This window comes from Octopus sinensis, linkage group LG2 (genome assembly GCF_006345805.1).
Source record: "Octopus sinensis linkage group LG2, ASM634580v1, whole genome shotgun sequence".
Lineage (NCBI taxonomy): Eukaryota > Metazoa > Mollusca > Cephalopoda > Octopoda > Octopodidae > Octopus > Octopus sinensis.
Genome location: NC_042998.1, coordinates 125,479,194 through 125,505,439, shown reverse-complemented (window position 1 = coordinate 125,505,439; position 26,246 = coordinate 125,479,194). Strand labels below are relative to the sequence as shown.

General features: G+C 34.0%; 1 protein-coding gene across 4 annotated transcripts in view; it reads left to right on the top strand.

Moving 5' to 3' along the window:
• The window catches only part of LOC115231934 (dedicator of cytokinesis protein 1), a 199,829-nt gene extending 175,205 nt beyond the window's left edge, over positions 1-24,624 (top strand). For 3 of the 4 annotated variants that reach the window (XM_029801828.2, XM_029801824.2, XM_029801819.2), the window contains 18 exons: positions 352-508; positions 1,425-1,556; positions 2,812-2,931; positions 4,447-4,536; positions 4,677-4,781; positions 5,642-5,728; positions 6,147-6,201; positions 6,434-6,515; positions 6,956-7,028; positions 7,394-7,480; positions 7,568-7,741; positions 8,272-8,364; positions 9,900-10,031; positions 12,703-12,806; positions 14,827-15,058; positions 15,204-15,345; positions 16,795-16,949; positions 19,627-24,624. In XM_029801828.2, the coding sequence (XP_029657688.1) occupies positions 352-508; positions 1,425-1,556; positions 2,812-2,931; positions 4,447-4,536; positions 4,677-4,781; positions 5,642-5,728; positions 6,147-6,201; positions 6,434-6,515; positions 6,956-7,028; positions 7,394-7,480; positions 7,568-7,741; positions 8,272-8,364; positions 9,900-10,031; positions 12,703-12,806; positions 14,827-15,058; positions 15,204-15,345; positions 16,795-16,949; positions 19,627-19,695 (2,089 nt within the window). In that variant the 3' untranslated portion in view covers positions 19,696-24,624. The remainder of the gene's footprint in view (positions 1-351; positions 509-1,424; positions 1,557-2,811; positions 2,932-4,446; positions 4,537-4,676; positions 4,782-5,641; positions 5,729-6,146; positions 6,202-6,433; positions 6,516-6,955; positions 7,029-7,393; positions 7,481-7,567; positions 7,742-8,271; positions 8,365-9,899; positions 10,032-12,702; positions 12,807-14,826; positions 15,059-15,203; positions 15,346-16,794; positions 16,950-19,626) is intronic. The other variant, XR_003883567.2, reaches the window with a different exon arrangement.
• The last annotated feature ends 1,622 nt before the right edge of the window (positions 24,625-26,246 follow it).

Below are 26,246 nucleotides of genomic sequence, written 5' to 3'. Positions count from 1 at the left end.
CTTGTGAGTGAAATTTAATAAATTAAACTGGGGACATTCATTGGGGAAATTATTGCTGTTCTTGGGTGGTAGACTTAATTTGTCTTGAGTTTAATATCACTACCTGGCCATGAGGGCCTTTAGTGAAATCCACTCAGCTGAAAGTGCTCAAATCAGGTTTCCCATCTGATGGTAAGTTACTTCTTTTCTTCAAGCCTAAATCAGTCTTGGAGATCCTAAATAAAGTCGCAAGTATTGCTCTTCTGATGATGTCATAACTCTTTGTTTTTAATATTTCATTGATTTTCTGATAACCTTTGGCAGTATCACATTTTCTTGATATAATTCATTTAATATTTTTGTCTATGTTAGCTTGAAAGATTTATTTGAAAAGCATAAACAGATGGCACAACAAGGAGAAGTATTTGTTGAGATGATCCGTAAGCTACTACAACGGCTGTTACAGTATAGAACAATGATCCAAGATGAAGTTAAGGATCATAGAATGAGTTGTATTGTAAATTTGTTGGTAAGTTGTACTGATTTTTTTTCTCTGAAATTTACATTTTCTATTTCTGCTTTTAAGAATTTCTGACAGTTACTTCAAGTTTACATATTGGCTGCTATTTTAAAGTAATAAGCTACTGAGCATATGGCAATGAGTTTAACTTTTTCTGTAGGTGGTGCATTATGATTTTAGTTAGGGTATCTGTTTGTCTCAGTCTGCTTGACTGTAACAACAAGCATCAGTCCTACTTCATAAAAGCATTCTGCAGTAAAAATACTGAAATCTAGCAGTTCTCACACAAATATCTAAATTAACAGTACCTACCCCATTCATTTTGATATGTAAAAATAAACGTTAAAAAAATTTTGAGTTAGCTATATAAATATTGGTTTCAAATTTTGACACAAGGCCAGCAATTTGAGGGAGCAGTAAGTTGATTAATCCACCCCAGTGCTCAACTGGTACTTATTTTATTGACACCAAAAGGATGAAAGGCAAAGTTGACCATGGTGGCATTTGAACTCAGAATGCAAAGATGGGCAAAATGCGTAGTGACATTTTGCCTGGTATGGTAACAATTCTGCCAGTTAACTACATAAATATCATAATTTAATTTTAAATCCATATTTTATAACTACATAATTTAAGGCAATTATTTCATGAATTAAATAATTAAAAATATCTATACTGGACAAAGTGTTTTTAAATTATTGTACTTCACCCTTATAATTTCTCAACTGAATTATGAGGATAACTGCTTAGTTGTGAATGCAAATGTCCATTATTTGGAAATTTCCCTATTTTTCTGGCATGAAAAAAGATGTAAAAATTATATCTTGTCTTTTTTTTTTTTTTTCTGTTATGGGATGATAATGTAAGTTACCTTTTATCCTACAATTGGTTTCATTATTTAATGTTTTTTGCTTTCTTTTTAAAGAATTTTTATCATGAAATTTGTCGTGAAGAACTATATGTTCGCTACCTGCATAAACTGTGTGACCTGCATTTAGACTGTGATAATTTTACTGAAGCTGCCTGTGCCCTCAATTTGTATGCTAATATGCTTGAAGTAAGTACAGAACTACAGTATCTAAAAAATATTTCCTCCAACCCAAGTTTCATTTTATGTTTTGTTAAGCAGATTGGTAGAAACAGTTGTGTCCATTTGTCTTCTGAGTTTGAACCGGACTGAGTTGATAAAATAAATACCACTGAAAAAATAAAGTTTTTAAAAATATCAAATAAAAAAACCCCAGTTATATCTGGACTTTATTAAGTAGAGCGATGTGTATTATTTTATATATATTTATAAATGGTGTTTGTGTCTTGTTGAATACATGACTAATTTATTAATATTTCATTTTCTTGTTAAGCAGTAATGTACTTTTGCTGATGTTTTGACAACTCTAAAAATTCAAACAAAATAACAAATCTTAATTGCTTCAACATTTTGAGTGGTTTTTATTGTTTTGCTACAAGTATGGGACCTTACTGTTTCAACCATGTTGAACAAAAGTAAAAGGACTATATTAATTTTTTTGGACTATATTATTTTTTTCAGCTTAGTTTATCATTTCTCATTATATTGAGTATTATTATTATATAAAATATGTCATTGGGAATTAAATATGATTACCATTAAATTCATAATAGTACAGAGAATCAGTGACCTTTAAATCTAAGGAAGGCAGTTCTCTGACAGCAGACTTATACATCTTGATGTTAGTATACTTGAGATTGATAAGTGTTTTTGATGGATGAGAGGAAAGCAAAAATCTTCTTCTGCAGCTTTTCACTTTCTGTAACTGAGAAAGCACTGGGATTGCTAAAGCCTTCTTAATTTATCTGTAGCAGCCTATTATATACTACCCTGTATAGGCATCACTTAATAACAGATAACCTTCTCTACCAATTTACTACTGCTTGTTTAAATTTTTAAATTTCAAGCATATGAAAATATGTTTGAATTTTTTCTTCCTATTTTCGTTAGTATCTGTAAGTAGGAATATTATATTTTTTTTAAATCATGAATATTTTATTGGTGTTTTGGTGTAAATTTCAATGTTTTGCCATATATGGAAGTTGTACTGCTGAAATCAATCTAAATTATGTACATATGTTACTGAGATAGTATTACTGACATTTTGTAATTTTACTCCGTGAAAAATAATAAGTGTTACTAAAATGCTCTCTTTAACATTACATTTTGATAAAGTTCAAGGAAAATTTAATGCAAACTACTGTTTTTATTTTTTATATATATTTTAATCTTGCAAATATAATTTCTTGCCAAATAAATGTATAATATATTTTATGTTATTCAGTGGTCTGATAAATCGGTTCCACCTGTACTCATGAGTCATCAGTACCCTGAATACCAGACCCAATTAACACTGAAAGAGAGGTTATATTATGACATGATTGATTACTTTGAGAGAGGCAAGGTAAGTATAATTATGGCTCTGCTGATAACTCTTGATAAGCTGCTATAATAGGCTAATGACAGTGAGCCCTATTTAGTTGTAGTCAACATTGGTATCTTCCTATTTACATCATCATTATTATTTAATATCTGTGTTTCATGCCAGCACGGATCATTTACAACATATTTCTGTACAGAGGTTAAAAGCTAAGTAATCATCATGTTTTTGCTTAAATCTGAGAAGAATAATCAGGTCTACTATTCAAATTTCAGTCTCAAAACTTTTTAGGAGCTTAGGATTGTTGATGGCTAAAACTATCTTTGTGTATTTATCCATGTAAGACTTATGCATATCGAATGAATGAAGGTTATTCTACTTTTATTTTAAACTTCCCAAAATTTGATATGGGGCTCTTTCATAGTAGATATGAACATTGAAGATTCTGTATAAAGAATTGTTTCAAATTCACACTCAGACCCTATTAGTAACTAATGTCCTCAAGATGAACCATATTCGATTTCATATTTCACTTCAATATCTCTGAGGCTTTGTACACATGTAAAAATTTATTTTCAAAGCTTCTTTGTTAATGCACTTAAGTGCAAATCTTGTTTGTCTAGCCCAGTCAGTTTCCATTTTTAACCATTGTATTTTTCTTTTTAACTTAATTTATAAGTTCTAGCATTTTTAATTAACCACATATATACACTCAATACAATCTGCAATACCTGAGCTCTGTTTGTAGCTTTAGAAATATTTTATATATATACGCTATTTCACCATGCATTACCCCTCTCTCGATATCCTACGTTCTACTTGCCTAGTACCTGTCCTCTGAACCACCCCTCCCGCTGGTGCTCCCCTATATTTCTGCACCCCCCCCCATAAAAAAAAGCACCATCCGAACGTGGCTGATGCCAGACCCCTCTGGCACCTGTGCAGGTGGCACGTAAAAAACACCCACTACACTCGCGGAGTGGTTGGCGTTAGGAAGGGCATCCAGCTGTAGAAACACTGCCAGACTAGACTGGAGCCTGGGGCAGTCCCGAGCTCCCCAGACCCCGGTCGAAACCGTCCAACCCGTGCTAGCGCGGAAAACGGACGTTAAACGATGATGATGATGATGATGATGATGATGATGAGTAGTAAATATTACAGATAAAGAACCAAGTCCCTAAATATTGTTTTGATTCTTTGTTTAGCAAGTTTTTGTTTTTATTTTCCATCAATAATATCCTTTAGATAATTTATAAATGTCACAACTGCTATTTTATTCTTCTCAAACATGATTAAAAATCATCAATTGTCTATGTCACATATAAATTGAGATGAAGAAAATATAGTTTGACAGATGTAATATCCGTAAAATTATTGCAAATATTTTTTAGATAGATTTGTATAAAACAATGTTCCTTTTCTCATCCTTTACAAGAAATACCATTCTTCATGTTGAATGTCTGTTATCATTGTCATTAGCAGCAGTATTTCTGTATAGATATTGAGATCATTTCTTCATTGAAGCCATTCTTTTTCCAGATGTGGGAAAAGGGAATTGAACTGTGCAAAGAACTAGCAAATCTCTATGAAAATGAACTCTTCGATTATGAACGCCTGAGTGAATTACTGGTATGTATCACTTTACTATAGGCAACTTATATATCCAAATGATGCATTTGTTGGTATTGCTGTCATCATCTCTATACATGGTTGACTGAAATGTTTAGCATTCTCATTACAATGTTGCCAATATTTTGTCTCATTTATAGAAAAGGCAAGCTGATCTATATGTTCAGATCATGAAAACATTGAGATATGCCTCAGAATATTTTCGTGTTGCTTATTATGGCAGAGGTTTTCCATCTTTTCTTCAGGTTTGTAAAGTTATATTAAATTTGAAACTTATTATTAAACACCTTTTATTCTTAAATTTAGTCTATTTCTGGGTTTTTGCCACTTAAAACAAAAGAGTAACCATTGAATTGTAAATGATTTCTGGATGTACTGCAAATATTTCAACTACAGATTAAGAATGCTCTGATGATAATACTTAGAATATCATGCATTTCAAACTGTTATATCTTAAACATCTAAGAGAAATTTAAGTTTCTTTGTATTGGTCTTTTATAGATTTCATTAAAGATAACTGTAATTGGTGACTCTTAGAGAGATCTTTTAAGTTATATGTTCAAGAGAATTAGAGAGTGTGATTCTTACTTTATAAAAGTAACATTTGTGCATCATCTTTGTTTTACATTAAAAGATTGTTGGAACTCCTTGGGAGCTCCTAATGTTACCAGTGGAGAATGGTAAAGAAGATTGTGCATAGAAGTGTATGGAACTAGTTACCAAAAGAGGTGAAGCAGATTCTTTGAGGACATCACAGTTGCTAGGATGAATATTTGTATTGCTTCATGTTCAACAAACTTTCCTTTATCTTTAAGTTGAGGACTGTATATTTTAAGCGAAAATTTTGTTGTCAACTTCCCTATGCTGCAGTTGGGATCGTACAACTAAAACACAGATCAAATACTACTCCACCAATTATGCCAGACATCCTACATGTGCTTGTTTGGCTACTTAACTATCATAGGTCAGATAAAACAATCAGATTATCAACCTTCTTATTAGCTCAGTCAGTCTTTATAAATCAATTGTATTAAAAAAATTTTCTGTTACCCAAACTTTTCTTAACTGTTATGTTTAATTAAAATAATCTCTTTCATCTATTTAGAACCAAGTATACATTTACCGAGGGAAAGAATATGAAAGGCTTACAGACTTCAGTGCTCGTTTGCTAACAATGTTTCCATATGCCGAAGTAAGTTGTGAACAGATTATATAGTATATAGTGGCCTTCAGGTTTCAGTTTTCTAGTAATCTTAGAATTTTTAATTGTTTCTTTTGAAATATTCAATACATTCAAAAATTATCTTACCAACAATTATTTCTTGAATGCCAGTTATCATTAGCAGCAGTATTTCTGTGTAAATATTGAGATCATTTCTTCAAGAAATATTTTGAGAAATAAATTACTGCAGTAAATTTGATGAATATAGATTTATTGGAATCAAGCTATTTTGTAAAATGGACAGTATTCTTGTTGCCTTTGTTGTCCATATTTTGTATGTCTAGTTTTGTTTCTTTGAGTCAATGTTTCATGTTACAGAATTTAGAGGCTGGTTAATAAGCACTTGTAGAAAACAAAATATTTATCCTACCCACTTTTCTCTTTACAGAAACTGACCACTTTATCCACTCCAGGAGATGATATTAAATTATCTCCCAAACAGTGTATCCTTTCCTTTTGAAGGTTTCATTTATTTTACTTCAAATACAGAAAATGAAAATATTATTGCTGGTAATTTTTATGATATTTCCATTTGTTTAATATACAGCTTTTGTGTTTATATAGAATGTTAATCAATTAAAAAAGAAATCTAGTCTTGGTGAGTTCCTACATTACATCTAATAATGCTTAAAATTTGCAATGTTGCCATTTTATGTTTCTTTAACTAAGAGACAGACCTGCAGATTAATGCAGTTACACCATGTTTAGATCTGAAGAGTCAATTCAAGAACAAGACAGTGAGTGAATCAATATTAAGGTAAGTTCTGATCTTAGTATTTTGTTATTTCATCTTACTGGTTTATATTGATCTTCATGCCATGACAAGTGACCGAAACCTTGGCGATATGTTGTGCTTGAGAAAACTTGTTAAGCCAAGTGAAATCATAGTCATGGCCATTGCCAGTATCATGTAAATGGCACTCATGAGATCATAGTTGTGACTGTTGCAAGTTCATTTAGATAGCATCCATGCTAGTGGCACGTAAAAAGCACCCATTACACTTTTGGAGTGGTTGGCGTTAGGAAGGGCATCCAGCCATATAAACCATCGGCCAAATCAGACTGAAACCTAGTGCAGATCTCAGTCTTACTAGTTCCAGTCAAACTGTCAAACCCATGTGCCAGCATGGAAAGTGGACGTTAAATGATGATGATTTTCAGAGTACTGACTTGATTTTTAACTTTTCTCATTATCAGCTACTATATGGTCAATGAAGTCCAAAAGTTTACCTATTCTCGACGAATGGATGACAATGTCAAAGACGTGAAGGTAAACTTTCAATTAGTGTTTTAAAATATTTCATAACATAAATATGCATAAAAAATATAATCTTTAGAAAAATTAACACCTTTATTTCTTACAGTAGTTTTTTTTTTTATTGATTTATTGTATAGCTTAAGATAGTTTTAATATCATTCTATATAGTTTATAAAATCAAGTGACTTTTGTCACAATAATGCAGGTTAACATTTAGCATGCTCTACATTTAGTTATCTTATTCGTTGTTTAATTTGCTAATTGTGTTTCATTAATATTAAGAAATGCATTTAAAAAATGTTTATATGTGATTTGTACTGCAAAGATTTTGAGCCAGGTTTCTAATTCTTATTGACTCAATCTGTTCTACTTTATAGGACATGTGGTTGGAACGCACAATTTTAGTTATATCCCATCCACTTCCAGGGATTCTTCGCTGGTTTCCTGTTGTCTCTACTGAAGTGGTAAGTTTGAAATTTTCCTTAGATTTTTATCAGTTTTTAAACCATCTTTCTGTGATACATAATAATTTTGTTTTATTTTCTGTTCAGGTTGAAGTTAGTCCACTTGAAACCGCTATTGAAACGCTAGAAACAACAAATAAGAAACTTCAAGGACTAATAGGCCAGCATAACAAAGATCCTAGTTTGAGGGTTGACCAGCTTACTATGTTATTGAGTGGAGTTGTTGATCCTGCAGTTAACAAGGGTATTCTCAACTACAAAGTAAATATGCTTTCTGAAATCTTTTCCATATTTCTTGCAAAAAAATAGTTACATAAACATTTTTTGTCTTTACTGCACTGTTGTTTGATAACATTTTATATTGCTAGGAGACCCTGAAAATGTACGAGTAGTTCTACCCAAGCTTAGACAAGCAAATAGATAGTAAAACAAAATAAGCAAATATAGTATTAAAAAAAATTAAAACTGATCATAGAATCCATTTTGAAATTTATCAAAAATTTAAATAGACTAGCAGCTAACATTTTTCTCTATTAAGTTTGTATCTAAAACAATACAAAAGATTATTTCATAAAATTGTGATGGGAAGTTTTAATTTAAATAATAAGACTTTAAAATGGGTGATTTTGTAGAAATAGAAGTTGTCTCAGATTGGTTGACTTCGAAATGGTTACTATTTCATTCTAAATTTTCAAAGAATTCTTCATTTTCATGATTTTTTTTTTGTTTTGTTAAATTAAAAGCAATACAGTTTCTGAGTTCCTTTTATTGTATTTTTATTCACTCTCTAGGAGTTTTATTCCACTGAATTCCTAATGAACCATGAAAATGACAAAAATACTGTTGATATGATTTCCAGGCTGAAGAGTTTAACTTTGGAGCAGGTAATTTCTCATATTTTTTTTCTTTCTTTCTTTCTTTTTTGTAACTATTTTACGTTTTTTGTAGATAAATAGAAATGTAAGTTTTACTTGATCTTTTGGTCACACTATACACACCACTTGTCCTCAATTCATTCTACTAACCACTGGTTTCTTTACCTACTTATAATCTACTCTGCTGGTTAATAGCTATTCCTTCTCTCCACAATCTACTTTAACGATCATTGGTTTTTGAGTGATAGATTTAATCTGTCAGTTTAACATCACCTGGTCTTAAGCAAAGTCATTTTCCTTTCATGGATACTGGCAGGTCTCCTGCCTGAGGATAACTTTCACCTTTCTTCCTCTGACTAAGCTGTTGAACATCCTTTCCAGCTGTAATCTTTCAGCAGTTATGTAGGAGAGAAAACTTCTTTGTCAAACAAGCAAAGTTATATAGCTTATGAAGGAATACAAGATACTTGGTTATAATTGTAAGATTTGAACTTATGAGAGTGTAATTAGTAAAGTTCATCATAACAATAGTACTTCTTAACTGCTCTTGTGCATTATTTATTTGTGCTTAAGAAGATATGTCATGATATGTCATGATGATGAAGATATGTCAAGCTAAATTAAATCATGGTTGTCTTCTATAATGGTCCTTGGCTCCTGTACCCTTACCATACCAGTATCCACCAGCAAGTTGTTGATACAGGTCATCTTCCTTCCATTGTTACCAGAGCACTAGCTTGTTAGCAATTTCATTGGTATGTTTGATGCAGTGTCCAGATAGCCTCATCCTTCTATGCTGTATCTTCAATGTTGCTTTTGGTAGTATCTGGTATAAGTCAGCGTTTGTTGTATGACTCTTCCAGGAGACACTGAATGCCATTCTAAGCATCCTCATATAACAACTGTCCAACTGCTTCTTCAATGCTTTAGTGAGCATTCATGTTTCAGCCCTGTATAGAACAGACTCTACTGTTACCAGAAACAATCTCACTTTCAATTTCCTTGCTAACTTTGAACTCCATACCTTTCTCAATTTTTGGCATGTACCCCAAGCAAAAGCTTTCCTTGCTATAATGTCTTTTTCAGTAATTTGTGTTCATGCACCAAAGTATTTGAAATTTTCAGCTACCTTGAGCGACTTACTGGAGTATTACAAGATGACACACTAGCACCTTATCTCTTCACCATTGTTCTAGACTATGTAATGCATAGAACATATGAGGGCAAGGAAGAAGAACTGGGATTCAAACTGCACAAGCAAAGAAGTAGACGGCATCAAGCAGTAACAGTAACTGACCTAAACTATGCTGATGACCTAGCATTACTAACAGAGGGGACAGATCAGGTACAGGAGGTGCTGAGCAGATTAGAACAGGAATCAGGGAAGGTAGGGTTGTACTGTAATGCAAAGAAAACAGCTGCAAGTATTCAACCACGAAATGCCTGTGTCAGTGAGAGACGGTAAGTTGCTCAAGGTAGCTAAAAAAAATTATATTTTAAATGTTTATAATGATGTAAGTTTTGTATTTTCTGCTTTTCCTTAGGGTGCTTTGTTGAGAGATGCCCTTCAGGTACACAAACGACTTTCTCCTGAAAGAATAAAACCTTTACATGCTCATATGGAGCATCGGTTTGCTGAACTGTGTGATTGCATTGAACAGGAATGTGGTTTGCGGGTAAGGAAAATTTAAATGCATTCATTTCCAATTGGTCAATGCTTTGGTCTTTAAAATTTGCTACAGACATTTCTGTCTATTCATGCTTTATTGTCAGCTTGTTTTATAGGTTATTTTGTGGTGGTGGTCATGCTTTTCCAGATCAAGATAGAGACAAGTATAACTGGGTTAAGTTAATGCAGTCAGTATTCAGTTTGGAGTCTTGTAGGTTAATCTAAGCAAGTTAAGAATTGTTATCTTAGGTTGGCTCTGTTTGAGCTGTGATCAAATGCTTACCAGCTATGGCCACCCAGTTTCTTTCCATGTGGATTACGTATCTAGGACTACATAATCCAGTAGATCACTCCATTTCAAAGTTGGCTTGATCTTTTATGAGGGAGATTTGGTTACTATTTGTAGAAGATCAAGCAACCACATGGAAGCTCCCTCATTTACTTGACTGCCTAATTAAGAGTTATAAAATGTTACTGAGAAGTTAAACATGGTAAAGGAAGAAAAGCAAGTACTTGGGTGAAAGTGTGACAAACTCAACAGATTCTGAAAAGCAGTTACTTGTGGTTGAAAAGGAAACACTAAGTTGCTGCAACAGATTTAGCTAATTAGTCACTGGAGAATCTCGACCAGGGGTTAACTGATTGTTTGATTTATGATTTACAGTGTGAAAGTTTGATTTGTGTATTCATGAGGTATGACTAGCTTTATGTGTTAATCATTTTAGAATAAGCTTGAGCCTCTTGTCTAATATGAGTGGAAGATATTAAAAATCCTTGTGATATCCTTGAGATAATATGAGGGGCATTCAATAAGTAATGCCTCTGACCCACTTGCAGTTGTTTGATCTAGCTGAAAATTTACATGTGCAATTATTTATATCTCTATAGATTAAGTGGCAAATTACAGCTCTGAACTAATTGTGGTTTCTGATATACAGGTGTTTGAACTGAGTCAAGTGTGAAATGGAGCCTGTTGAGTGTCGATCAGTGATCCGGTTTTTGTATTTGAAAGGACGCACACCACGGGAGACTTTTGATGAAATGAAAGTAACTTATGGTGATGATGCCCCATCATATGACCTTGTAAAACGCTGGCATCGTGAATTCAAACATAGTTGGAACTCTGTGGAAACAGCTCCCAGATCTGGTCGCCCCCCCCTTCTGCCATTGATGAGGCATCTGTCCGTCAAGTTGAGGCTGCCATTTTGGAAGATCGATGCATAACTATTCGCCAAATAGCCCATGAGGTCAAGTTTAGTACCGGGTCTGTGGAAACTATCATTCATGACCATTTGCATATGCAAAAGGTGTCTGCCAGATGGATTCCCAGGTTGCTCACACCTTTCCAGAAGCAAGAACGCGTTGAGTGCTCGAGGATGAATTTGGAGATGTGCCAAGAAGATGAGTCAAAATTTTTCAAAAGACTGATTACACAGGATGAAACCTGGGTTCATCACTATGATCCAGAGACCAAAGCCCAGTCAATGCAGTGGAAGCTCCGTGACTCACCTCCTCCAAAGAAGGCAAGGGTGCAGCCCTCCGCTGGCAAGATCATGCTCACAGTCTTCTGGGACCAGGACAGAGTAGTGATGACAGATTTCCTGGCAAAGGGTACCATAATTACAGGAGCCTATTATGCTTCACTTTTGAGGAAATTAAGAGAAGCTATCAAAATCAAGAGGCGGAGCAAGATCAGCAAAGGCATCCTCCTCCTGCAGGACAACGCTCCGGTCTACAACTCGCGTGTCGCCAGATCAGAAGCACAGGCATGCGGCTATGAACTCCTACCCCATCCCCCTACTCTCCTGACCTTGCACCCTCTGATTTTCACCTCTTCCTAGCCATGAAGTTGTTTTTGAAAGGAAAGCGTTTCCCAGATGATGCAGCCTTGATTTCTGAAGTCACGTCATGGTTGGAAGACCAAGCTGGGGTCTTCTACAAAAACGGTCTCCAGAGCTGCATCAAACGATGGGAGAAATGCATAACTCTGGGTAGTTCCTATGTAGGAAAAGACTAATAACTGTGCCAAGTTTCGTTGCTCTACTGCTATGGGAAGTGGGTCAGGGGCATTACTTATTGAACGCCCCTCGTACATCTTATGTTATTTACAGGTACAGCAAAATAAACTTTGTCAGACAACTATGAAATCACTGAAAATTATGTTCATTCAATTGATTTGGATGGATCAGCAACAAGATATATTTGCAGCTATGAATAGTTATCATAAAATAAAATTAGTGTGGTCAACTAGACTAACTACAGTGTATATGAGGCTGTATATGAAATGTGGAAATCTGTTGTTCAGTGAGATGAGAGAGTGAGTTCCTGATGGAGGCATTGGAGTGCTTGGTATATGTATATAGTTTTACTTCCGTCCCACCATATTCACTTTGTATTTTCAATTATATATGTAAACTGGTTGTATGAGCAATACATCCTCATAGCTGGTGCAAAGATTTTGGCATCAATACTGGTTGTGTAGGCAGATCAGTAACCAACTACCTTTGTATTCCTCTTTTAAAATGCTCATTGGAGAGAAAGTGACAGAAAGTGTTTGTATTTTTGCTAGCTCCTAAGAAACTTTAAAGAATTCACAATGAACTCAAAACTTTGAGCTCCTGATTTCTTGGGAACAGTTATCTGACTAATAAATTTGCATTTCTAATTTAATTTGATAGATTGCAGAGAAAGATATCACCAATGCCATGAGAAGAAATCAATCTTCCTTATCAATGTCCTCTTCTCCAAGATACAGTAGTAGTTCAATAGCAGCTATAGCTGAGTAAGTAAACATAACAAGCTTTGTTTACAATAACACTTTTTTTAATTAATTTCCTTGTTCTTTTTTAATTAATACCATTTTAGAAATTCTTCATTTTGCCAGAATATCAGTTAGTTATTTTTGAAAGAAGTGGTATGGTGGCTTCTGTGTCACACAATTCATTCATCCAGCATGCACTGATTTTTCTACATGAGCAAATCGTATCAATATGTGTGTGATAGGCCTGTGTGCTATAATCTCCACACTTGTGTACAACTAAAATTTTGTTTATTGAATAGTTTCCTATATATATATATATATATATGATATGGCTAATGAAAATGCTTATCTATTAAATGTGAGTACCTTTTTGTTATGCTTACATTCAGTTAGCAGTGACTTGCAAACCAAATTTAGTGATGCTCACTCTTTTTTTGTAGAAGACCAATTTGAGGATGTACCTAATTTTATCTTTGAATGTTTACTTCTAGGATGTCAATATAGAAAGGGGCTGCCCTTTTCAAAGATCTGAAGTATAGATTCGAGATCTTCCTACTTATATTTTTGATTGTTAATCTTTCACACATATACACACACACAGTTACCTAGTATTGCCAGATAATAAATATGTAAAGTCTTTTCTATTTTTGCTAAACATAAATGACTTTAGAGCACTGTATTATTATGTAACTATTTTTGTATGTAAATAAGAAGCAGTGAACAAATGATTAATTGGGAGTGAAGAAGGGAACATAATATATTCATTTTTTATTGCTCATTAATACTTTCCTGTTATCTTCAATCTATATCTCAGTGAAATTTCATGATTAAAAAATGCTATAGTAATGAGCAACTCACTCAATGTGTAGTGTTGCCCAATTTGCCAAATATGTTGGAACCATGTTTTTTTTTTTTTTTTTTTTTTTGTTTAACTCAAAGCAAGTTATTCAAGGAAATGATTCATTTAGAGACTGTATTAGAAATAAAATTTTATATGTATCAAAGTATATATTGATAACATAGACATTGCAAGACTATGTATTGAGTCATCCCATAAATGTGGCTTTTTTCAATTGCATGAACTAAAGTTGGAAGGGGACAGAATAAACTACCTGCATCAACTTGCTATAAAAGCAGGTAGTAATTTTACCTTGTCCTTATTCTTAGTGCAAGTTTTGAAGAGTGTAGTTCGATTTTAACAGTTATTTTTTCAAAGTTATAAAGGAAGTGACAAAGGAGCATATTTGCAGTATATGGGGATTGACTAAAAGCATAAGTCAAATGTGGTTCCAGAAATTCTGAGCTGGAAACTACATCCTAGATGAGCCTTGTCCTGGAAGATCTGTAGAGCTCGACAAGAACATCCTGAAAATCTTCATGGAACAAAATCCCATCACAACTGTTGAGGAACTAGTGGAGAAGCTTGGATTTGGTCATTCAACCAGACATTCAAGTCAGTGCTAGAAGGAAAATGACCATCTTTGGTTTTCAAGACAAAAGGTGTTTTTCCATCAGGATAATGCTCAGCAAAATACGAGAATGACATTCCAAATACTGAAGCAGTTTGAATGGGAAACGATACCCCACCCACCACATTCACCAGACATTGCCCCATCTGTTTATCAATTATTCTGCAATCTTCAAAATCATTAGGATGGAAAAAATATAAATTCTGCTGACAAGGTCAGAACAGTGCTGGAGTAGTATTTTCCATCATGGACTAGTGAATTGTAGAAGAGGGGCCTTATATATATATATATATATATATATATATATATATATATATAATAAATATTAGGGAATAAATCCAAATTTACAGGGGAAAATCAGATTTAGGATTGAATCCAATTTTATAGTAAAATATAATATAATATTAATTAGAGACAAAACCACTATTATGCAAATCAAACAAAGAAAGACTTAATCCAATGCATAAAAAATTTTATATAAATTTATTTAAATTAAATATATATATATATATAAATTAAATATATATATATGAATGAACTCATATGTTCTTTTTTTCTATTCATTTTTCCAGGACAGGTTCACATACTTTAAACCACATACCTTCTCCAACTACCAAAAGTAACACTGCTCTCCGGTCGCGTTCGATTTCCTGCGCTTCAGTAGCCGGTGTCGTAGCAGAATGTGCAAATGGTTTCCCATTAAAAAGCAAAAACAGGCGCACATCTCAACTACCTGATGCCACTAACAGTGCATCAAGTAGCCAACGTAATTCTGTGGAGCAGCGCTTAGAGCTTAATGAGCAGGTTTGTTTGTAAACACTTAATATTTCCTTGAATCTGAAATTTTTTTTTTACATTCTTTTTGAAGTTAAACTTTGTTTTTGGTTTTTGTTTTCTTTTCCAAAATACTGAAGAGTATTTAACTTCACCTTCTCACTCCTTCCTCCAGCTAACACCTAAACGCCCTCTACGACCCGACTCTGAACGCAGAAATAGCCGACCAGCGAGCAGCCAGTTCCATTCTGATCAAACTCTCTCAGTTTTTCACGCCAGTGCTTCAAGCCTTTGTTCTAACGTCTCAAATACGTTAGGTAATTATTTATTTAAATCATACCATTACGTGGTATTTAATTCTGTGTCAGATCAAAAACAGCCTATAGTATAAATTTATGACAATACAAAGCACCTGGCTTCCTTGCCAGGTGCTTTGTATTTATTAAAATCATCAAAAATGCCATTGTTTCATCCATAGTATTTTTGTCTGTAAGTTTCAATAGAGGAATTATTTTCTCTTCCATTTCTTTCCTGAGTTTTTTTTTTCATCTGTTTTCTTCTTTTAATTCCTTAATTCTCTGCTTCTGTGAGACTTCCTATATGTATACCTTTTTAGCTTTTCTATCTCCACTCCTCCTCTTCCATGGCTCCTTTTCTTCTATGATATATAAGAAAATGTGAGTTTTTTGTGCATCTATTCACACTAGTGAAGCTACCTATCAATAAGTACCATACAATCTGTTGTAGATTTAGCAATAGAGTAGATAATACAAGGCTTGGTTATTGCTTAAGATATTTCTTTTCTTTTTGGTTCTTCATTATAAGAGAGAAATTAGAAGTGAAAGTTAGAAATAAAAACAAGTTTATATGACGAAAAGGAAGCTTTCATTCAAAAGGCTTCAGTCTTATATTCAAACAGTGAGCACATTATTTTATATGACACAGTAGTACTGTCTACTTAGACTAATCTGAACTGGCAGATCAGTGGGAATGCTAGAAATTTACTGATAGGTAAACAGTATTTATCCCTTGAAATTATAAAATAAATAGTTGATTGCTTGAATTTTCATGAGCAGAGACATCCATCACCAGATGATTAGTCCTTTATACTAAAGTGTTTTGAGTAATGGAGGTTGTGATTACCCAAGGAACTAAGTAGAGTAAGTGAAATAGCTTGAACTGAATCTGAATCACAGATGCAAATCTCCAGGAACAAACTCGTTTTGGTTACAGTACTTGTCTGTGGCACTGTATAATAAAAATCTTCTAGATGTAACCTATAAATATGAAGGTTATTGAAAAAACTTCTTGCCTGCTTGCTTGCCTGCCTAGCATGAACCCTGAGGTGAATACTCTTCATTAACAAGTCAGTTAATCACTTATCATTGATGTTGTTTATAATAGACACACATATGGTTGTTTGGTTTAGTTGTTTGCTTTGCAACCACATGGCTTCAGGTTCAATCTCACTGTGCAGCACCTTGAACAAGTGTCTTTTACGATAACCATGGGGTGACAAGTGCTTTGTGAGTGTCTTGCATGCAATGGTGATATGATGTTTACATTCTTTATTGACATTACAACTGGTTGCTCAACACATTTGAAGAAAAATAGAACAAGAAAAAAATACTCCTTACTTGTAAAGCAAGTAAGGTTTGGTAATAGGAAGGGTATCCAGCAGTAAAATACTGCCTCAAGTAAGTCCTCACCCAATCCATGAGCTGTCTACTGCAATAATTAATTACTTCTCATTTGTTTTCTATCAGAAACACCCGAATCAACCAGCGATGATTCTGATTTCTATGGCGAACCACCGCCGCTCCCGGAAAAGTTAACATTTGCTGACTACACAAATACTATGGGAGAGGACTCACAAATCGTTTCCCATCGTCTAATCACTACAGTTGGACCTAAGAACAAAGTAAGAACCTACACACACACACACACATTATATATTTATAAAGTATCTTACTAAAAAATTTCAGTAAAATTGCCATTACTCTGATAATATTGAAGGAAATCTAACAAAATTTATACTGAATAAAATATATTATACATGCAAACATTATACAAATTTGGAATTCAAAACAAACATTTTCAAAGATATGAATGAAATATTACTTTTCAAATGATACAAAAATATGTACACCCTATAGGGTTATTTGCTATATCCAGTATTTGGTATAAATTCAGTGTAAATTTCATTTTATTTCCTTCAATATTATCAGATTAATGGCAATTTTACTGAAATTTTTTAGGGGTGTACATACTTCTGTGAGATACTGTGTGTATATATATATGTATGTATATTTACCCACCTATCCATCCCTCCAACTTCCCTCACTCCCTCCATCTCAAAAACTATGAGGAGCGTTCAATAAGTAATGCCCCTGACTCACTTGAAGTTGTTTGATCTAGCTGAAATTTTGCATGTGCACTTATTTATACCTCTATAGATTAAGTGGCGAATTACAGCTCTGAACTAATTGTGGTTTCTGATTTACAGGTGTTTGAACTGAGTCAAGTGTGAAATGGAGCCTGTTGAGTGTCGAGCAGTGATCTGGTTTTTGTATTTGAAAGGACGCACACCACGGGAGACTTTTGATGAAATGAAAGTAACTTATGGTGATGATCCCCCATCATATGACCTTGTAAAACGCTGGCATTGTGAATTCAAACATAGTTGGAACTCTGTGGAAACAGCTCCCAGATCTGGTCGCCCCCTTCTGCCATTGATGAGACGTCTGTCCGTCAAGTTGAGGCTGCCATTTTGGAAGGTCAACGCATAACTATTCGCCTAATAGCCCATAAGGTCAAGATTAGTACCGGGTCTGTGGAAACTATCATTCATGACCATTTGCACATGCAAAAGGTGTCTGCCAGATGGATTTCCAGGTTGCTCACACCTTTCCAGAAGCAAGAACGCGTTGAGTGCTCGAGGATGAATTTGGAGATGTGCCAAGAAGATGAGTCAAAATTTTTCAAAAGACTGATCACACAGGATAAAACCTGGGTCCATCACTATGATCCATAGACCAAAGCCCAGTCAATGCAGTGAAAGCACCGTGACTCACCTCCTCCAAAGAAGGCAAGGGTGCAGCCCTCCGCTGACAAGGTTATGCTCACAGTCTTCTGGGACCAGGATGGAGTAGTGATGACAGATTTCCTGGCAAAGGGTACCACAATTACAGGAGCCTATTATGCTTCACTTTTGAGGAAATTAAGAGAAGCTATCAAAATCAAGAGGTGGGGCAAGATCAGCAAGGGCATCCTCCTCCTGCAGGACAACGCTCCGGTCCACAACTCGCGTGTCGCCAGATCAGAAGCACAGGCGTGCAGCTATGAACTCCTCCCCTTGCACCCTCTGATTTTCACCTCTTCCCAGCCATGAAGTTGATTTTGAAAGGAAAGCATTTCCCAGATGATGCAGCCTTGATTTCTGAAGTCACATCGTGGTTGGAGGACCAAGCTGGGGTCTTCTACAAAAACGGTCTCCAGAGCTGTATCAAACGATGGGAGAAATGCATAACTCTGGGTAGTTCCTATGTAGGAAAAGACTAATAACTGTGCCAAGTGTCGTTGTTCTACTGCTATGGGAAGTGGGTCAGGGGCATTACTTATTGAACGCCCCTCGTATTGTCCAATTTTGTCTAGTTAGTCAAACTATCTGATGATGTATTGCTTCTCTATTTGATATTTTTACTAGAGTTTGATCACTGAGATATGTTTATAGATGTTTTAACATTTTTCTTTTCCATTCATGTACCTCTATTGCATGACAGAAACTTTCATGCCATAGCTCTGTTTAACTATTTAATCACTCCTCTTTTGTCACTACAATAATCAAGAAAAATGAGGATAAACTTCACTCCTAAACTTTACTCAGAAAACATGAGATGTGTCATGTTTCATATATGTATATGAGTTCAGTCCTACTGCATGGCACCTTGCCCAAGTGCCTACTACTATAGCCTCGGACTAACCAAAGCCTTGTGAATGGATTTTGAGGACGGAAACGGAAAAAAGTTTGTCATATATATATATATGTATATATATATATCTATGTATGTGTGTCATTGTATCTGTGTTTGTACCTCCATCACTGCTTGACATCTGCTGTTGGTATGTTTATGTCCCCGTAATTTAGCAGTTCAGCAAAAGAGGCCAATAGAATAAGTACTAGGCTTTAAAAATGTCCTCAAGTTAATTTGTTTGACTAAAACCCTTCAAGGCAGTGCTCCAGCATAGCTGCAGTTAAGTGACTGAAACAATAAAAAAATAAAAGAAAAGAATATATTTAAAAAATTTTTTTTGTCGTGTGTGTGTGTATGCATGTATATATAATCAATGTTTTATGTCCATTTTCCATTCTGGCATGGGTTGTATGAGTTGTTGATTCCAAGTCAGTTCCTATTTGAAGTCCCTGCTCTCCTAGATGGTTTTGCTTTCTATAGCTGGATGCACTAACACCAACCATTTTAAGAGTTTTCAGGATGCAAGACCTAAAGAAGTTGTCATGTTAGATGAATGGATCTTCTCACTGTGTGTGTGTATTTACCATTTTATATATACTCAGCTGTTTTAACTTTATTTTGCAGCCACCTCCTCCAATCCCAGTTGAAGAAGAAATACCACCTGTACCTAGAAAGCCACCACTTCCACGATAACATCAACAGACTTGCTCAAAGATTCATGACTGTGCTCTCATCATTTTTCAAGCAACAACATTGTTTGTTTTTACTGCACTTGCCAGCAAGTGAATTAGAGGAGAAGAGATTACTCTGGCAGTGCCAGATTTACACTAAATTACTCTTGAGTCTAAATGAAATCTACAAAGCTAGACTGGAAGAAAATCTCATGAAATTAAAATGTTATGGCAATATTTTTCCCCTCCATAACATCAAAACATAAACCCATGCACATTTCACATTTATTTTTTTTCCTTTATGCATTTAAGTTTTTATAATTTCCTCTTCAAATTTTATCTATAAAACTAAACAGAAATAATCTTTTGGGAGGAACGAACATATTTCAACTATCTCTTGAACAAATTTTATATAAATTTAATTTTTTTTTTTCCCTGTTCAACAGTTGGAAGTTACCTCCATCTCTATATGTTGACATTTTGGAGTATTCCTCACTCCATCTAATAACAACACTATTCAACGCTGGTTATTTTCCTCCTTCCCCTACCTTATTGATATCCTTGCCAGGGATATAACTCAACTGCTGGCAGCTGGCAAATAGATTTTGCTGTACGAAGACTATTTTTAACATTTTTATTTTAATCATTTATTTTTTAAATGTCCATCAAAGACAATTTTACTCATTCGTTGTGATGGAATTCGATTCATATTTTCTATTAGTTATCCATATGTCCTGGATATTTTTAACATTTATAACTCTTAAGTAATCAGTTTTAAGTAAATCAAATTGCACATAAGTACATCTGTATTATACTTAGATCTGACTACTCAATGTGCATTTGTATCCTGTGAGTTACAAGAAATTCTTTTTTTATGAGGTTCCCTCAAGGAAAATATTCTAGACATAAAGTTATATATCCTTCTCTTTTTATCTGAAAAATATTCTATATTGATTACTTTTCACTGAAAGTAACTAAGCATATATACATTCTTGGAAGTGCATCTTTTCTGCCTTCATTACACTTCCATGTATCATAGTTGTGAAATACATTACAGTCTTTGTGAACACATGACTGTATATTTGTTGAGTGCTGTTCATGTTTACTTGTTATGTAATCGAAACATATGAAAGAATTCTATGAATGAAAGGTTGAGCCGAGAATCTCATATCTGAATATAAACACAATTAAAACTGCTGTTTCCTCATTCACACATACACAAATCACACAACCCCATCCCCCCACTTAAATGATTAGCTAGGTACACATAGACACACAAATGCAACAACACTGGTTCAAATTCTCTGTTTTACTGTGTGAATATTTATATGAAATATAACATTATTTATGATTTCACTGTTTATTTTGAACAATAGATGTCAGGTGCTAAATGAATCACAAAATACTGCTTTAAACTTTCTAATTTAAGACTATGAAAATTGTTAGTAACCTGAAGATTTTGGACAGTTTTTCTGTTTTCTTTCTTTATACTTAAAAGGATTTTTTTTGCATCTTTTTTGATTCTTCACTGAAATACATAATTTACTGAATTAAGTTATTCAAATCTACAACTACTAATTTATATATATAATATACACACACACATATATGCACACATAGCCTTTTGTATTCATTTCTGTTATTATTGTTTTGTAATATATGTGAAAATCCTTCATCATACATCTTTTATCTTGTCACTGATTGAAGCAGATTACCAATAAATATGTCAGAGTACAGCAAAATACTTTCCACGTTTAAGGGTTTTTACTGTCATCACAAAACAATAATATAGCTGAAGTGAATCTAGCAGCAAGCAATTTTAATGAATCAAGGCTTTAGTATGATGCAATTACTTTAATATTAACACACAATTCCAAATGAAATCACGAACCAAGCAAGTGTAACCAAGAAGTACACATCATCATCACCATCATCATAATTTTATGCCCATTTTACCAAACTGGATATAAGTCTGTATTGTACGTGTGTGTGTGTGATCGCATAAAACAGAAGCTGTAACAATATTTTTAAAGATTAAAGATCTTAATTCATTCTTACTCAGTATTTCAGTTTAGCAGATCATAATTATGAAATGAAACTGAGCAATTAAGCAGGTTTTTAAATTCATATATATATATATATATAATTTCATTTGGGTGTTGACCCTTGAGTTTACCCTATTATCCATGGGTCCAAGTTATCAGACAGACAGTAATGCAGAGATTGTTTGTTTTATCAAAAACATTCTTAAAAATCCACACATATCCAGAGATTTTACAATTATAAACAAAGAGAGGCAAGTCCTTTTATTACATTAATTTGCACAATTGTTTCATCTGAATTCAATCTCATGAATATTGCTATATTTGCAAATAACTTTATGCATAATATAACAATATTCATGAGATCAATTTCTGATGGAACAATTGCAAATTAATGTAATAAAAGGATTAGCTCATTCCATTTTCCTTGTTTGTACATACAGACATTCAAATATATATATAGACACACACACACACACATATTTGTGTAGAATAAAAACTGTCTTGAGGTAAATTTTAGATATATTATTGTGGGTAGAATTTTGTAGCTTAATTTGAGAGAGGAAAACTACAGGTCTCCTGGTTTTACTAGTAAGAAACAAATATGCTTTGTGATTTCTGTAAGTTAGCACATGATTATTTTTTCAGATCTCAAATTGTTGTTTACAAATATATTTTTTAATGTTATAATTGTAGCTAACCATTATATTAAATAAAAATAGACATTATGTATAGTCTATTTTTATTTCCAAATCAAGCAAGCTTAGTAGGCTTCTAAGTTTTTAGTTAACATTAAGTCAGTGTAAGTCTGAAAAAATTAAGGTATTTTCTTGTAAATTTTTTTTCATACCTCTAGAAATTTTAGAATAATTTTTTTAATCCCATATATCTTCATCTCTAGATTCACCTATGATTAACGGTTCTAATAAAAAATTTTGCTTTGAGAAGCTATGTCTTCATCAAGACAGAATGCTAGCAATTCTGTCAAGGTGGTTTCTTAACTAAGGAAGTTGAGGTTGGATTGCAATGTTCAGCTGCTAAACACTGTCAAAATTGTTATTACCTATCTACACAAACACACACCTGTGGCACATGCATCATCATTCTCAGAGAGCTGAAAGATTAAAATGACTGTTGTGAAATTGGAACCACAGAAACAGACCCTAAATTAAGTAATGGGATCAACATAATTGACTATATCCCTGAAAGTAATGCTCCAGCTTGGCAGGATCCTGATAAATAAAGTCAGTAAAAGAATACATTCATTTGTTATCAGGATTAGCTTGAACAAAGATATTTCTGCTGTTTGCAGAATGATAAAGTTAAAACTGCATACACAAGACCTTACCTGATGTGTTTTTGATATGTAGACTGCTTCCCTGACATAGTTTACCTCAGCCATATTGTTGATATACATAACCAGTATCACTACATTCCTTCTATACATAGATTACTCTAAATCTTGCCACTTCAATATAATATGCTTTGGTGCAGAGGTCTAATAAGTTTGAAACGTATTTGTTGTTTTCATAGTTTACTTTAAAGACATGATCCATTCCGATGTGCATTGTCTTTAATTATCAAAACATTTATCTCCCTTATTTTCAAGATTTTTAAGCATTCCTAGATTTTGTCTATTGACTGCTTGAATGAATTCAGTTGAAATTTTGTAACTCACTATATTATATGGGAGACCCCACTAAATTAGTACATGATTGTATATAGCCAAAGAATTTTGGCAGATCTTGAAACAATAGCGATTTTTTATTGATACTTTTAGCTAAAGCTATATGTCTCAATGTGTGCTTGACTCCAGTAACTTACTTGGTTGTAGGCAAACCGTTTTCACATTGTAGTGTCTCTAGGCAAGTTAGTGTAGTGAAACCCATCTCGTTTTCCCTCCCCACTGTTCAAATAAACTTATAGTCACTGTAGTTATAGAAGTTCATCATTGCAAGTTTAAAAAAATACTTAGCAGTTAAACATTGCTTGCATTATTTAATAACATAAAATTAGCTGTACTACTTCATAGAATCTATTTTGGAGTAATTGACTTTCGTAATATTTTATTTTTATATCTTCCATTAGTGAACAATAGCATTGTTAGTTATAGGTTTCTAATGAGCCAATCATTGGTTCACTATACAGTGTTTTGGTGAATGTCATGTGGAATAGCTTCCTTATTTCCTTAACCACTTACTACTTTTTTTTAAAGATATAGTTATGTTCTGTGAACCTTTTATTGCCAAATTTCCCGAAACAAATGCAAAAAGATGATTCAGTTTTTGAATCAATAAGCAATCAAGTGGCTGAATGGTCTAAGAGGTTTGCTTCACAAGCATATGGTCCTCAGTTCAATCCCACTGTGTAGCACTTTGAGCAAGTGTCTTTTACTATTGTCTTGGATCAGCCCAAGCTTTGTAAATGATTTTGGGTAAATTGAAACTGTCTGATGGACTGTACTTGTAATTTAAAATGGCAGCTTTCTCACTCACTGTACTATGCTGATTCTGGCTCAGTTACCTTAAAAGAAAGTACAAATGTGTCTGGAATATTCAGCCACTTAAACTATGTATCTTTTGTTTTTCCCTGTCATCCACAAACATATTTTGTCTAGCGTTTTCATGCAAATCTATGATTAAAGACATTCCAGCCATGACCATCCCATCTTTTCAAACATTGTTTATCTTATATGTCATTTTCTACTATGTTCTTCCTTTTTCTAAGGATAGTAGAGTGTGATCCAAAAGAGATTTAACTGCTATTTCTTGTTTGTCAAGCAACCACAAACATGCTTTCTCACTGACTTTGATGGTGATGATCTAGTAAAATAGAAATATTTAATGTAATCAATGTGAAGTTTGGCTAAACATAGGAATTTTAATAAATTGAATTTTTTTGACATCCATTTTTCCTGTTGATAATGTTCAACTTTTAGTCTTTTCATTTTACAAATTTATTATTAAGAATCTAAACAGTTGGCCTACTTATCCTATCTGCTCTGGTTGTCTCTCTCTGTATGAATGCCTACTATATTTTGCACAGTCATTCCACTGTTTATCATATGCTGTGTTATATTCACACTCTGTTAATGTGCAACAAAATATTCTGTCTGAATGTAGTACACATTTCTTCTAACCTGTCATTGTCATTTCAGTACTGTACTGCTTTGTAGTTATCTATTTTACTGTATTGTGTCTATGCTTGCCTTTTTAATCACATTTTCTGTTCAGCATAACTAATATAAGGTGGGTTGACCAAATGCTGTCCACACTTGCAATATATGATGTTCTGAAGTGTGATATTGTGATATAATTTCTCTTGTTTTCATTCTAAAACAAAAGAAAGCTCGTGATTCATATGTGTGCAAAGTGCACTTATTTCCAATTGATTTGAATTTCTCTGGAAATTTCCAATGCCTTCATAGTTCAAAAAGATCAGTATGAATAAATATAATTAACAGAGAATTTTTTACTTTAAAGATTAAATGTAAAGATGACTAAATTGATAAGATGCTGAATAACCAGTCAATCAAAAAAATCAGAGGTTCATTTTGTGTTGATGCTAATGACTTTGACTATGTCCACTGAGTTCTGAGTATGTATGGCAGTGTAGTATAACTCATTATTATAAGCTGCAGCTAAATTGTAAAATTAGTGATTCATTGTCTCATAGTGCTGTGGAAAAAGTACCTGCAAATAGAATAGCTTCTTGTACATGGTCACATTTTTTTCACCCACTTCATACCAAGAAGCCAGAAATTAGTACTGGCCTACTAGATTGAAGAAGTTCATGAAGAGAGAAAAGAAAACGGGGCTGGATTGCTGAACACTGAGTCGTAAGTACAAACTTTACAACAATTGTGTACTGTTGGTTAAAGCACATAATTCTGCTGGACTGATAAATTCCACTCTTACCAGCTGAGTGGAGAAAAGGAAGAAAAATATCTTATTACAAAAAATATATATAAATAAATAAAATTAGAATTCATCATCATCATCGTTTAATGTCCACTTTCCATGCTAGCATGGGTTGGACGATTTTGACTGAGGGCTGGCGAACCAGATGGCTGCACCAGGCCCCAATCTTGATCTGGCAGAGTTTCTACAGCTGGATGCCCTTCCTAATGCCAACCACTCCGAGCATGTAGTGGTTGCTTTTACGTGCCACCGACACGGGGGCCAGTCAGGCGGTACTGGTAATGACCTCTCTCGGATCTTTTTACACATGCCACCAGCACAGATGCCAGTAAGGCGATGCTGCTGGAAACGATCACACTTGAATGGTGTTTTTTATGTGCCACCGGCACAGAAGCCAGTTAGCTGCTCTGGCAACGATCACGCTTGGATGGTGCTCTTAGCACCCTACAAGCACGGGCACAAGTGCCAGTAAGGCGACGCTGGTAACGATCACACTCGAATGGTGCCTTTCATCTGCCACTGGCACAGAAGCTGGTTAGCTACTCTGTCAATGATCACACTCTGTTCCACTGGCACAGAAGCCAGTTAGCTGCTTTGTCAACAATCACACT